This window comes from Myotis yumanensis, unplaced genomic scaffold (assembly GCF_028538775.1).
Source record: "Myotis yumanensis isolate MYYU_CA2020_CCGP unplaced genomic scaffold, mMyoYum1.0.hap1 SCAF_2, whole genome shotgun sequence".
Classification (NCBI taxonomy): Eukaryota; Metazoa; Chordata; class Mammalia; order Chiroptera; family Vespertilionidae; genus Myotis; species Myotis yumanensis.
Window position 1 is genome coordinate 115306222 of NW_027223753.1, and position 15670 is coordinate 115321891.

Here is a 15670-nt window from a genome sequence, read left to right on the forward strand (position 1 = left end):
GAAAGCTTTATATATTAAATGCACAAGCACATGTACATGAAATATATGTACATATATAATGCATTTTCAAGCACATTACAGAATTAAGTACAGTTAGATTACGTGAAGGAGTTTCTTAGGAATGTGGTGTCTTTGATTTCTTAGGACTTGTTTTACATACATCATAATGCACACAAAATATATATTTTCCTTTTATTTCTTACTAGAGGCCTGATGCATGAAGATTCGTGCAACAATAGGCCTTCCTTCCCCTGGCTGCTGGCACCGGCTTCCCTCTGACACCCAGGACCCGGGCTGCTTCGCTCTGGCTGCCACCGCCACCCACCAGAACCCAGGCTGCTTTGCTCCAGCCACTGCCAGGCACCTGGGACAGGGGCTGCTTTGCTTGAGCTGCTGCTGCCACCCACTGGGGTTGTGCTCCAAGCCGTGCCGCAGCCGATCAGAGCACACTCCCACCCCTGGTGTGTGTCACTGGGGCTGGGGGCGGCACGCAGTCACCTCCCACCCATCTGCGTGTGCAGTTCATCCTGAGCCGGTTGTGATGACCGGTAATTTGCATATTACCACTTTATATATAATTTTAAATCCCTGAACATGGTTGTAAATATATATTAGACATTCTTCTCTTGGAATAAGCTATAGATGTGTTAGGAAATTATAAAGGAACAAAGATTTATGTTTTCCAAAGACCACCAATCATCACAGAGGAGTTACTTTGTTTTTCACTCCCCTGGTAGAGGTTTTAATTCATGCCCTCTGAGAACTGAATGCAGTCATGCAGTGGATAGTCTATGATTTTCGAGCAAAGTCTACAAACTTTCTGCAGAGGGCCAGATAGTGAATGTGTCAGGTGTTGGGGGCCACAGGGTCTTCTATCACAAATACTTAATCTTGTCACTGTAGTGAAAGCAACCATAAACAATATGTAAATGAATGAGCATGGCCATGCTCCAAGAAAACTTTATTCATAATCATTGAAATTTGAATTTCACATAATTTTTTTTAAACCCCACCTAAGGATATTTTTCCCTCATTGATTTTCAGACAGAGCGGAATGGAGGGGGGTTGGGGAGCATACCCACATGAGAGAGACGCATCAATTGGTTACCTCCTATATGCACCTCAGCTAGGGGTGAGGTGCAAACTGGCAACAGAGGTATGTGCCCTTGACTGGGAATCAAACCCTTGTCCCTTCAGTCCGCTGGCCGAGCTCTAACCAGGGCCTATATGATTTTAACATATCACAAAATGTTATCCTTCTGATTTTATTTTTTACCATTTACAAATATAAGAAAAGAAACACTCCTGGCTCACAGAGCACAGGAAGACAGGCAGCGGGCTGGATTTGGCTAGTTTGCCTACTCCTGCTGTAGAACCAGCATTCTCACTGCATCATGGAGACAAGATCTGGACACTGGCCTCCAGCATCACATGAGACTGTGATCTAGCATGTCAAATAAGAAGGGGAAAGCAAGAGGGTTTTCTTTCACTGCAAAATCCAGAATTAGATGGCCACACATGCTTTGAGAGAGTCCTCTTCAGGAGTCACAGTGACTCTAGATGGGTCACAGTGAGTGTGTACTTGGAGTTTCTCTGTGCAGTATTCTGTGACAGTCTTGCCAGAGTACTGCAGTGATGTAATCCAGCATTGTCAAGACTCTGACATAGCACTTAAAGGGTGACTAACTGGACAGAGAAGTTAAAATTCTGCATTCCACTAGTAAATGCCCCTTCCCTTCTGTTGGAATTCTATATTTAGGAAAGAGAGGGTTTTTTTTCAACTATCGGAGGAGACTAAATCAAGTTCCCGTGCTCTGTAAGAATAAATCATTTTGCATTAGAAAGGAATGGCATATCCTGAAAGATAAAAGCACAGCCAGGCCCTCCTTAGGGACTTAAAAAGAGTGTGATGTAGGAAGAAGAGTTTAAAAAGCAATAGGATGAAGTCATGGTGACAGCTTTGGTTGAGATAAAATAAAGGCCTTTCATATTCAATTGATATAAACTCAGGGAACATTAGCCTTAACCAAAAATATCAACAGTAACAGTAGTTAAACAGTCAAGAAGTGGTGTTTTAATTTCTTATAATCCCCCAACATCTGAGCTCTTGAAATTGTCATATGCCTTACTTTCCTGCTAAACCTGATTTAAGTTATGAGTGTCATCTATAAACACAGAGCGGCAAGACTTTGACACATCAAGTAGACCTGACCGAAACAATCCAGCTGCAGAGACTGAAAGAGCTGAGAGAGTGTAACCGGACAACCAAGGGGTCGGGCTGCCTGTCACCACTTGAGCCAATTAAGACAGGGTTGAATCATATATGACTGTTTATTCCAATAATGTGGCAGTAGGAGAGAGCAGCAAATCCTGGGTATTTCGATGTGAACATATCTTTTTTTTTTTTTTTTTTTTACAACAAATGAATTTATTTTCACCATAGGGATAACATATTGTGCCTCTCTGCCAATGTTACTTGAAAATCTTTCATGTCAAAACAACTTGACAGTAGATATGAACAATTCAATAAATATGCAATGATCTTTCATTACAGTCCTTTGAAAATGCATGTTAATTCATGCTGTTAACCTTAGTATCACAGTGCATAGAATCCAAATAGAAACAAGTTGGGGTGACTTTCAAAGTAATGTTGGATCCCTCACTTTATTTATAATCCCACGAGAACCATTACGTTAATTTCATAGGCCCTATCATGCATTAATTACTGGGTGGCAGAAGTTAATGAAAATTTTCCTGTTATGACATCCATTGCAGCAATGAACCTCTCAAAACATCAAGGAAGTCATGGTATTGCACAATACATGATGACCTGGAACTTGTCCAAAAGCTTAAAAAAATAAAAATGAAAAATGGAATTATATTTGACATTTCCTGACACCTGCATTAATACTGTATGACTAATAAAAGCATGTCAGTTGCTTGGACTGAATCAGCGATCAACATGCACCCAGAATGCACACGAGTAAAAATGCAGTAAAACGAAGTAGAGTCTTCATTGCCTATAGGTCACTTCCAGTCAAAGGTTAAAGTTCAAAGACTGAATGACCAAAGTGCTCATTTTCTCAGTAGAACTATCTTCTACTAGGAGGCTGATAATAGTGGCATCAACAAGTATCATGATACCACCATTTTCTTTTCTTTGGATTCTTGTTACATGTTCGAATATAAGAAGAATTATCTGGTGGTTATCTCTTTTCTTTGCAGGTGGAAAGTGTGCTAATAATGCTAAGACAAACTGATTGGACGGAGAGCTCTGGGGACCAGTCTTCTGTTAGAATGGATAAACAGATATGACCATTGCTATAAACATGAGGATGAACGGGAATATTTTCACCAGTAAACATGACCTGAGGAGAGTCAGAAGGATATTGACTACTAAACTTAAATACAAGTTGAAATTTTTCCCCTTTACATAAGGTACCTGGTGCACCTTCCATGTCTACAATCCATTGTGTAATTGAACTTTGAACACTCTTTTCATTTAAAGTTATCCCAGGAGGTGGGTCATTTTGCAAAGCCAACAGTTCTTTCTGCAGTTGTTTCTGCATTGACGCCATGATGGAACCTGAACATATCTTTAGGAGCCATTAGCAGACTACCACAGTGCCGTTTTCTTTCTGTGTTCTACTTTAATCTTAAAAGTTTTAGAAAACAAAATAATGGAAGATACTTAGCAAACTGGAAATAGAAGAGAACATTTTAACCTAAAAAAAAAGAATGTATCTTCCAAATAGTTATAGCACTTATATTCAATAGTGAAGCTTTAGATAACCTTCTGCCTTATTGTCCATCCCATGTCTCTCCCCCAAGGGTCAGGCTCACATGTTAAACTGCTCATTTGATATTGCTACTTAAACATCTAAAGATTCCCTTTACATATCCAAACTGAATTTTTCATTTCATCATTCTTGTCTCCCAAATCCTGTTCCTCCCACTTAGTAAATGGCACCCCACTATCTACATAGTTGCTTAAGTAGAAACCATAAGTAGTTACCCTTGATTTTACCACTCCCTTTATGCCCACACCCTAACACCTGGAAAAGCTAAGCTACCTACCCCATGTATCTTGACTCCTCTCTGCACTATTTAGTGGCAGCTTTTCAATTTATTTATGGAAAATTTGGGATGGTTTTATGAGCAAATAATATAACTATGATTCAGGGTAACTTCTCTTTATTTTGGTTCAGATTTAATCATCAGGCCTTGACTTTAACTACATTTGACTATACTCAAGAGATATTTATCCTTTAGTATAAAGAATACTGAAAAGTTTACTTTTTGCTCACTGATTCTGCCCAAAGTACAGCTGACTTTAACAACAACTCTCTTGCCTCTCAGTGGTAATGAATTCCATTATGCCTCTGTAAAACATGTGTGCCAGGATTTGCTGGTACAACAAGACAATGAGCAGGGTTTGTCTAACAACTGTATTTTTTTTTTAGGCAGTGCCATTAAATCGCAACCACATTGTAGGGTAAAATATTCCACATGGTTTCCAGCAGTCTTCCGGGAAGGGCTTAGTACTTTCTGTAATTCAATACTGGGCTTTTTGAAAAGCTCAGGAAGAATCCACTGAGTGTGTGCCTGGTGAGGTGGGACATCCTCCTGGTCTGACAGTACTTACTATCAGATGTAAGAAAACTACCAGTGCATGTGGTGATGTTTGCTTGGAAAATAGAAATGACATTCAAAGTTTCCATCACAATTTAGAACATACCTAAATGTTCTTGCTTTTTTTTTCAAATGAAGCTTATTCTCTGAACATAACAGATTTAGTACATGTCATCCCCAAATTTCTGCCTCTGCAATTTAGAAATTTCAGTTGAAACGGAAAACTTTCTGTGCTCAAAGAACCAAATCCTAAATATACTCTTGTATAGCACAGATCAGCTGGAAAATGAAAACAGCACAAAAATGGCTGTGTAAAAACTAAACAGGGACCTTTGGACCCAAACTTGTTATGACTGTGAATATGCTCTACTATAAATATCTATGAATATTTATGACATACTCAATAAAAACAAGTCAAGCTTAGCAATGGTGGCATTTAAGCAGTAACACCAATTCTACATTATCCATGGCAATACTAGAAGTAAAGTAAAAAAATTATTGAGGCTGACAAATAAGCCACAAATCTAATTATCACTGTTTTTCCCAACAGACCTTCCCTAAGGCTAATAGCAAGCAGGCCAAATGACTAATTTGAAATTCACCTTTTTTGTCCCCCCTATTTACCCATAGCTGAAAATATTCCCAAGGAGCAAAATGGCCAAAAGGCATCTAGCCAGAAGAGTAGAAGGGGAACATAGATGGGGATTGTGGATTGCTCACAAACTGGATACTTACGCACCAAATAATATATTTCCCCTGAAAATAATAAACTCTATTTAGACAAAATATTGTGTATGATATATCTACATATCTATCTATATCTATATCTATATCTATATCTATATCTATATCTATATCTATCTATATCTATATCTACTAGAGGCCTGGTGCATGAAATTCGTGCATGGGAGGTGGGAGGGTTTGGGGGGGTCCCTCAGCCTGGCCTGCAATGACGCCAGCATCCTGCACCCCGGCTTCAGGCCAGAGGCCCCTCCCTCCCTCCCCATGGTTGGGCACGGGAAGCTGGGCTCATGTCACCCCCAGAGGCCCCTCCTTCCCTCCACGCGGCCAGGGCATGGGACGCTGGACTCACATCACCAGGGCAACACTGCCAGCATCCTGCCCTGGCCCCTATGGGCGCTGCCATCTTTGTGATGGAGTGATGGTTAATTTGTATATTACCTATTTATTAGATAAGGTATCTACACTGGCTGAGTAGGACTACCAATTACCATATTGCTTATTTCTATAATGCCATGGGCCAATACTGGCCTATGATTAAGTTTTAATCTGATGCACATGTTAAAACCTATATGATACCATAATAGAAAAGACCTTATGGAATACTTTGAATATATGGCCCTTCTATAAGCCATCTTTGCCCCTGAAGGAAGGGATAAATTCCTCGGTGGCTTGAATGCATGCTTCCAATTAGGCAGGGCTTATTTGAAGGTCGAACAGCTCTTGTCAGTAGCTCTGAAGTCAAGCACTATTAATCATATGATATTTAGGACATATTCTACAGATGAAGCTATAAGACTAAGCAACCAAATTAAAAATTCAAGTACATTTTAGTTTTTGGTAGGAAAAGAACTAAAAGCGATTTCAGAAGTAAAATGAGGGGGTCATGGCTGTGGCAAATGAGTTAAAACTTTTCCCTGCAAATATCTAATTCTTTTTTATAATTTAAATTCATATCTGTTTTCCTGATCTTAAAATCAATGCAAGGTCACTGAAAATTTATAAAACAGAAGCATATAAAGAAAAAAATTAAAATCATCCAGAATCCAACCTCCTCCCCCACTTAAAGATAGCCACTGTCACCATCCTGACACAAGTCCTAATAGTCCCCTCTCTTTGGATGTTCTTTACAACTCTTGCCTTTGTGTATATTCAGAAAGTCTACTTTGACCTGAGTACCCTGATTATTTAAAATCTGACAGCTCAGTTTCACTCAACAGAGCCTAATATTGTTTCAGGAATGGCTGCTAAAATGGACACTTTGGTTCACGTTGCATTTGTTTTGAGTAGGACTTTATTTGGAGATTTTTTAAAAGTCAAATGTTTACTTTTAAATTCCTTAATATGCAAAAGGAAGTCATAGGATGCATGTATATCTAAAGTGGTAGCAAGTAAGTGAATTTTCATCTTCTACAGGTCTTCCAGCACATCTGCAGGTAATTAGTTAAACATTTGTTCAAATAAGAGAAAGCACACAATTTTTTTGGCCATGTATTTCACTTGAATTATTAATCTTGTAGAAAAAAACTGGCAGCAAAAGCATTATACCCAAAACAATTCCTTCATTTTATTTGATTTTTAAAAGCTTGCTGGCGGCTGCAGTGGATCTTTTCCTAAAAGGTAATGCTGACAGAGATTTGAGCAAAAGCACACATTTCAAATACTTAATTTAGTGACATCAGTTTGGACTGGCAGGGAACTTTGTGTTTTGGTTTCCGTGATAGAAAACGTGGCATTGCACAGTAAATCTTTCCAGGACTCAGCAAAGCGATTTTCCTTCCTCCCACCCAGTTCTAAGTAATAACAATGAATGTTTACAATTGAGTTTTTGCTCAGAGCACTGTTTACTGAGTTCTCTGAGGTCAGAGAATGTACCTTCAATATCTGTGGCACTTTCTACAAGCTCTCTATGAACCAGGGTGCTGGGTTCATAGTAGATTCTTGATTAGTATTTTTATTTTAATGAATAATTTTTGGTCTTTTAGCCATAGAAATGGAATGCTGTACGGAGATCTCCAAATCTCAATGGCCATGCTCTTTCCTCCTTACATTGCACCCAGTTGGTTCAACTCACATGGTAGCTTTCAGGGGCCCATTTGCTCCAAGTGTATGGTTTCTGATGGGATGGAAATGCACTCATAATGTGTCTGAGCTGCAAAAAACTAAAATGCAGTCCTTGCAGGCAAAGAAATGTCCATCTAAGAACTTGATGATGAGTGTGCCCACTACCATGTTACTTGTTACAAATTATAATCAATTCATTAATTTAGTGGGGAGGACTTGGTGTCCTTAGATTTGGGTTGGACCAAAGTTAAACCTTTCTACTTTAAATGGAAGAAATTTGTAGTATAAATAAGATGTGGTGATAGAACTAGATTTTCTTTTTGAAATGATCATTTAAAAATATTAGCATGGTTATTTAACATCAACGGTGCTATTAATTACTAATTAACTGTATTTATTCCCTGTAGAAGACCCAACCAGGTATCTACTTAGAAATAAAATACCTAGATTATTAGAATTATTCCACTAGATCAGCAGTTCTCAACCTGTGGGTCGCGACCCTCTGGGGGTTGAACGACCCTTTCACAGGGGTCGCCTAAGACCATCGGAAAACACATATATAATTACATACTGTTTTTGTGATTAATCACTATGCTTTAATTATGTTCAATTTGTAACAATGAAAATACATCCGGCATATCAGATATTTACGTTATGATTCATAACAGTAGCAAAATTGCAGTTATGTAGTAGCAACGAAAATAATTTTATGGTTGGGGGTCACCACAACATGAGGAACTGTATTAAAGGGTCACGGCATTAGAAAGGTTGAGAACCACTGCACTAGATGGTAATAACACTGCAAAGCTTTAAATTACCACCAAAGTTTAATAAGTCCACTATATTATCTGTCCTTTAGATAAAAAGATTCAATCTGTGTGTGTGTGTGCGTGTGTGTGTGTCCCAAGCACTAAACACACTGCGTAATACATCATATTTATTAATGTTTGAAAAATGGAACAATTTATTTTGCCATTATTATTTTGAATAGCAAATTTTTATTTATTTATTTATGTTGCTGCCAAATTTTACATGGGGATGGCAGTCCATCTTAGAAATAAGAAAGCTTGGATATATCTGATTACTTAATTGCTTAGATAAAGATAAGTTTCAATACAAGAGTAGGTAATAATAATGACCAGGTATGGCGAATGCCATCGTGAACAGCTCTTTAAAACCATTTTCTTAGGTTATTCTCCCAAACAGGTATTATCATCCCATTTCACAGGGGGAGAAATCAAGACTCAAAAAAGCAATGATAACAAATGACTCCAAAACTTAGTGAGTTATAACGAAGAGTTCTTTCTCCCTGACATTACTTGTCCATCCCACATTTGCAAGTATACTCTGTGTCATCTTTACTCTGGTACTCAACCTTAAGGAGCAGCTCCTATCACGGTTGTTGTCAGAACCATGGCAGTGATGAAGAGATCACACCAGATCCTGAATTGCCTCTTAAAGGTTTTGTCCATGTCATTTTTGTTCATATATCATTGATCAAGAGAAGTCACAGGGCCACACCTGATTTCAAGGAAGCACAGTGTATAGTCCTTCCATGAAGAGCGGCACTTCAAAGGGTGGGGCTGGGTCTTTTGAATAAGAATGCAATCTACCACTACTGAAACAAGAGCTGACCTAACCACAGCCTCTGGCTAATAGCAAAACAAAACAAAAAAGCTCTGGCTGGATGGCTCAGTTGGTTGGAGTGTCTGTCATCCCATACACTGAAAAGGCTAAGCGTCCGATTCCCAGTCAGGGAACATACCTAGGTTGCAGGTTAGACCCCTGGTCTAGGCGTACACTGGAGGCAACCAATTGATATTTCTATTTCACATCAATGTTTCTCTCTCTCTCTCTCTCTCTCTCTCTCTCTCTCTCTCTCTCTCCCTTCCTCTTTCTCTAAAATCAATGAGACATATCCCAGGGGGAGGGTTTAAAAAAAATCTCTGATCAGAAATGCAGGGCTGCTTACACCCACACAGATGACCCATGAGGCAATTTGAGGTCTTTTGTTTTCTTCTTAGCTTTGCCTTAGTGCTTGTCTTCTGCACTTCTGTTGTAGAGACTAGGATTTGAATTCCTGCTCATTCACAAGCTAAAACAAGTTATGAGCCTCTACTGTGTTTGTCAGTTGCCTCTCTGAGCCTTGTTCTCTTTCATCTGCAAATAACTATCATGATAATTCCTACCTTCCATCATTAGAGATATTGAAAATAATACATTTGGTGTAATGCTTAGTATGTAGAAGGTATTTTAAAAAATAGTATCCAATATTATTATCATTCAAAGAGCTACTCTCAGTAAGTCAATCACCAGGAAATGGATTGCTCCTGCATATGGGAAGAGTGAGTATTCCTCAAACGTGGAATCTAAGAATGTCATAACAGTATGTCTGCAGACCTCTTATTTTGAGAAATGCTTAGTTAGTGGTGTGTCCAAAGTTGAAGATGGATGGATGGGTGTATGGATGGATGGGTGGATGGATAGACAGATAGATGGAATTTTAGAGATGCTGCACAACACAGAGTTTTTGTAGACTGACAGAAATTACTATATACCCATTGCTCAGAAAAAAAGACAAATGAACAGCATGATAATCAATAGATGTGTGTCTCAGAAATGATTAACCAAGTTCTTATAGGAACATTGTTTATGTAGATAAAAAATTTGAAAAGTACATGTTTATAAGCATATTCCCTTGACCTTTTCACATATATTGTTTATACAATTTTAACATATTTTTTTGGGGGGGGGGGGGGGAGTAGCCAAAAAACTCTCTTTTGCTCTTGCCAATAGTTACACAATGAAGTTAAAACAACATCTCAGCACTTATTTCTCCATATGTTTCTCTTCAGTTCTCTTCTAGTTTAAATCAAAGAGTCTCTGATTGGATTCACCACTCATTACAGGACTAAAAACTGCTGATAGTGGGAAATTACTTCACAGATCTCCTTCTGCATCATCTATCCAGCCACATGACTATGTACAACTGTTTGCCTTGTCTAAGTGTTGCATGAAAGCTGACTCTCCATAGCCATGTCTCCATGAAACCCCAAATTCAGCAATTTATTTTCTTATCTGCAAAGTGTCAAACAAGCTTTATCAGTTTTCTTTTATTTTGTGCTTATGTAGAATTCATGGCTTGCTCAGAAGGTTTTTCATAGCAGCAAGAACAAATTTAGGAGAAAAATTAACATTTTGTAAGTAAATTCTTCTTTATCTGAAAATATCAGTTTTCTGGGAGTTTAGAGGAGGCCATGGGTCAAGTGTAAAGGAAGGTGGGTAGGGAGAAAAATCTATAAGTGACACTTGCATTTCAGTCACTCTTGATCTACTATTCTGACACAGTATTCTCAGTTTCTCAACTCTACTAAAAGAACACACACACACACAAGCAAATAAACAAAAACTGTCTCCATGGATTTTGCTACACCTGCCTCTTGTTTTCAGCTAAACCTCAATGAAGAAAAGTCTAGAGCATAGGGCATTGATTTCAATCTAATGTAATATTCCAATTCTCCATTTTGATAGCGATATGATGAAGCTACTATATGTTAACATTACTTTTCCTATTTATTTAAATATTTTGAAGCTTGAAATAAGATTTCTAGTATTGGCATGCTTGGTTATTTGGACCACCCTCTTATTGAAAAAAAAAATAAACTATTAAAACAATCCTTTTTAAGTGCTATAAAGATCTGACAATACAGCAAAGAAATATTGGCCAAAAACAGAAAGGAAAACAGGAACCCAGAGTAATAAAGAAATCTGTAGCTGCTTTTGTCCTGAGGGTTTTTGTGACCTTCACACATTAACATTTTCAGTTTGAAAGCCTCTTTGGTGAAAGGGGTAGAAAGTAAATGCTCATGTCTGATTTAAGTTATAGTACAGCAGACTCTACAAAATAAGTTGGGACTCCAGCATCACTCCTAGAGTAAATCAGTAGACTAGCCCTCATATAACCTTGAGCCTTGAGAGCACAGCACAAGGGAAAGAAGATCAAGTTTGGAACATGAAATAAGGGCCCCCAGCTGGTAGTACAGAAGCAAAGACAAATTTCTGGAGGAAGAAACCTTTACCTTAAGTCCCAAATATTCATTAAATAAGTTTACAAGTATGATGAATGGTAGAAAAGATAATTAGGCTCTCTGGGAAATAAGACACCAAGAGTGGGAGCAAGCAGAATCAATAGAAGCAGACGCAAAGGATTTCAAATGTTGAAAGTACCAGCCACAGAGGTGGCAGTGTAGAAAGATTCTATATTTACCTCCTCCCAGGAACACACCAAATCTACAGCTATATACAAAACAATTTTCTATGAAAGAAACCGCAAAACTATCTAAGTAACTATACATTGGGCAAGTAAGAAAAAACCCACATCTATATGGAGAGGAGAGTCTGAGACAACCTTGCCATAACTCCCTCGCTTAACATGGCAATCCACAATGAGGAGGGAACTCACAACTCTTCCTGGAGCAAAGAATTTAAGTCCCATATCTTGCATCCCACTTTTCAGATCTGTGCCTGAGAGGTAAGCCCCCCCAAATATCTAGTTTTTTAAAATATATTTATTTTAAAAGAAAGGGAGAAAGAGAGAAAGGAAGGGAGAAAGAGAGAGAGAGAGAAACATCTATGATGAGAGACAATCATTGATCATCTACTTCCTGCACACCTCACACTGGGGATGAAGCCCACAACCGGGCATGTACCCTGACTGCCCTGATCGGGAATGGAACCATGACCTCCTAGTTCATAGGTTGACACTCAACCACTGAGCCACACTGGCAGGTCAAAACATCTAATTTTGAAAGCCAATGGAGTTTGAGTCCACAAGACTCACAAGGCTGTAGCAAACTGAGAAACAGTTCTTGAAAAGCTCCAGCAAAGTCGCCTGGCTACCCTCTAGGGCACAGAACTAAGGCAGCTGAAACTCACCTGGTCTTTCTGTGAAAGAGGCCTATTTGCTTATCTTAAAGCTTCAGCTAGAGGTGCAGTCCCATAATTGAACACATATCTAGGGGCCCACTGAAACACTCTTCAAAGACTGCTGAGGCTTGACTGGTGCCATCTTTCACTCATTCTCTGCCTCACTCCAGGCGGCCAATATCTCCTGGGAAGATATTGCACACATGTAGTGTCCTGATTTTTGTGGCTCTGCCCAGGGATACTCCTTGATCATGTTTCTGGTGGCCATTGGGGTTTATGTTCACAGGTCCCACAGGATTGTAACAAATGGAGAAAGAGTCTTCCAGGACATGGCACAGAGAGAAGACTAAAATGTACCCCCAGTTTTCTGGGAAAGAAGTCTATTTGCCTATCTTAAAATTTTGACCTGAGGGGTAGGCTTCTAATTAAACCCACATTCAGGGGTTTACTGCAATCCTCTCTAGAGATTAGGGAGGCTAGCAGCTATCTTTGTGCTCTCCTTTTGCCCAAGACAGGTCACTGGTGTTTCTGAGAAAGGAACTTATGTACAAATAAACCGGGTCAATTTGCATGTTTGTCTTTTATTAGTGTAGATTTTGTTGTTGACACCTAATCCTGCTCAAATTTTTATGTCTTAGGACAGTGTGGGAACCATGCCAGTTCCCTGGATAGTCAAGGCCAATGGGAGCACAGAGGCCTTTTTATCAATACACCAGAATGGCCAACAGCCGCTCTGTGCCTAATTGGAATGTCCAAGGACTCTGAGCCTGGGAACCGTAATCATACCAAGATACAATGGGAGGGTGCAAGGATACACAGTGCACTGTGCCCTTCTGTAACCCAAATGATTGATGTCACTGTTGGCAACTAGTCTTCTTTGTCTCTGGAGTAACATACAGGTTACTGACCAAGAGTGTGAAGAAGTCTGCTAGAGAGAGCAGCTGGGCAGAGCAGAGCTAGAGAGCTCAGAGAAGCAGATGTGATAGGCACAGAGAATGTAGCTCCTATGTGTGTAGGAGAGGCTAGAGAGCTCAGACGGAGCTGAGAGCTGATACTGCTACCATGTAAGGTGGTGAGTCTGCGGCAGCATGTGGCTACTCAGATAATAACTGTGGGTACAGAGACTGATGCTGTTTTATGGGAAAGATATATATTCACCAGCCAGTGTCCGGCTGCCTGCCTATATGGACTTTGCTGTGAAGGACTGTTCTTGTCTGATGGCTATGTGGCCACTGGCTTCTGCAATAAAGACTCATTCTTATACACCCACAACTTCTCATAGCTTCTCCATCTGCCTCGCCACCGAGAATTGACATGTGTCTCTGACACTTGGTAAAGGAGGAACTTGGACTAAGTTCCTAACAGCTAGTACAATAGGCAGGGTTCGAGAAGGCTCCTGCCCTGTAGTTGGTGTAGTCGAATGGGAGAATTTAGAAGAATACATGGACTCAAAGCCACTCAGAGCACCAGAGCTCATGCAGGGCTCTGCCTGTGCTCTGACAAACAGTGACTTTATTAAATGTTTTATAAAACAGTGCAGAGGCAGAGTCATTAGCACAACTTGCCAACATGTACTTAATTGGTCCAGTTTGTTTAGCATGTCTTGGACAGAAGTACATACCCCAATTGTAAAAGTTGTCCTATTGCAGCTTAGGAGGGTGAAGGAGAATTTGTTTCTCAGACATATAAAGCTTGCAAACAAAACAGATAAGGAATTCCCTTCTCCTAAGGAAAGCTGCATCAGTAAAAATATCCTGTTAAATAAAAACTATATTGTTTATACATTCTAGAGATTCCACATGCACTGGTTTGAATAAAGGCAAATAACTTTTCAGGTTCAACTTAGTAGATTTTGATTTTTTAAAAATATATTTTTATTGATTTCTAGAGAGAGAGGAAGGTTAGAGGGAGAAAGAGAAACATTAATATGAGAGCAGAACATGGATCAACTGCCTCTTGCACACACACCCCCCCCCCCCCACCGGGACCGAGCAGCAACTCGGGCATGTGCCCCACCCCACTGGGAATTGAACCAACAAACCCCTGGTACATGGGATGATGCCAACCAACTGAGCCAAACAGCCAGGACAGTAGATTTCAATTTTTAATTCCTCCCCCTTCTATATTTACTTTCTTATTTCTTTCCTTTTTAGTATCAAGTAAAATGGTCTTTTGAACTGGAATATGCTTATTCTGAAATCAGCAATCTTGTAATGCATCTTTTAAATCCTACATTTTATTTTAAGACAGAAACATATCAGTTTTAGGTGCACATCATATGTGCATATTAGTAACAGCTTTGCCCTGACAGGTTCTCCAGTAGTTCAGAGAGGTACAGCTGAGGCTGCAACACAGAACCAGGCTTGTGTATACATACATATTGTATGTTTTAGTTCCAATGCATTGGCTGTTCTGGATTCAGGGAGCCACTGGGAAAATTTTATTTAAGATTTATTTTTCTAAGATATAGTAGCAACGGAGTTTCCCAACTATTGCTGTGTAAGAAATTACCACAAATTTTGCTGGTTAAAACAATACAAATCAAATATAGCAGAGCTCATGGGTCAGGAATCCTCACGTTTTAGTGAGATTCTCTACCAAGGGTTGAAATGACGAGGGCTGAAATCAGCCAGCAGTGTTCGCACCAAGAAGCTGGATCAGGGATTTGTTTCCAAAATAATTGGGTTGCTGGCAGAACTCAGTTCCTATGGCTGCAGCACAGAAGTCTCAGTTTTTCTTGCTGGCTATTGTTTGGGGACCACTCAAAGCTCCTAGCTGCATTCTCAAGTCCTTGACACATGGCCCTCTCACAATCTCACCCTTTTAATCACTGGACTAATCTCCTTTCTAATAAAGTGAAAGTAAACTGATTTGGGGACTTGATTACATCTGCAAAATCCCATCAGCTTTTTTATAGAAAGTAACCTAATTACATGTGTGACATTCATCATGTTTAGTCTCACCCACTCTCAAGGGGAGAGGAGCATAGTATTGGGGGAAGAACCTTAGAATTGTAGGAAATGGAACTTTGTGATCCATCTCCAGCATAGTCGGCTTTTGATGGAATTTGCTGAATTTCCCCAGGGCAAACAGAATGTAGAGAGAAAGGAAGAGGATATAGGAACAAAGAACTGTGCACATGGGCCAACATTCCGGTGGAAACCGCTCTCCATTCCCCCTTCCTCCCCCCACCCCCCCCACCCCCCAGCCTCCAATGCGGCAGCTCAATTTTTTAAAATGGCTCAATGGGAGACAGCAAGACCTAGGCAACATGAGGAAATAGGTGACCCCATGGTGCTCAGCCAAT

The 15670-nt window shown here is 39.6% G+C and overlaps 1 protein-coding gene across 1 annotated transcript; it reads right to left on the reverse strand.

The window, feature by feature from the left end:
- Positions 1-3206: 3206 nt before the first annotated feature.
- On the reverse strand, positions 3207-3581 carry LOC139002059 (ubiquitin-conjugating enzyme E2 W-like). Its single transcript, XM_070403495.1, has one exon. The coding sequence runs from the start codon at positions 3576-3578 to the stop codon at positions 3207-3209; it is 372 nt and encodes a 123-aa protein (XP_070259596.1). The 5' UTR covers positions 3579-3581.
- Between the last annotated feature and the right edge of the window lie 12089 nt (positions 3582-15670).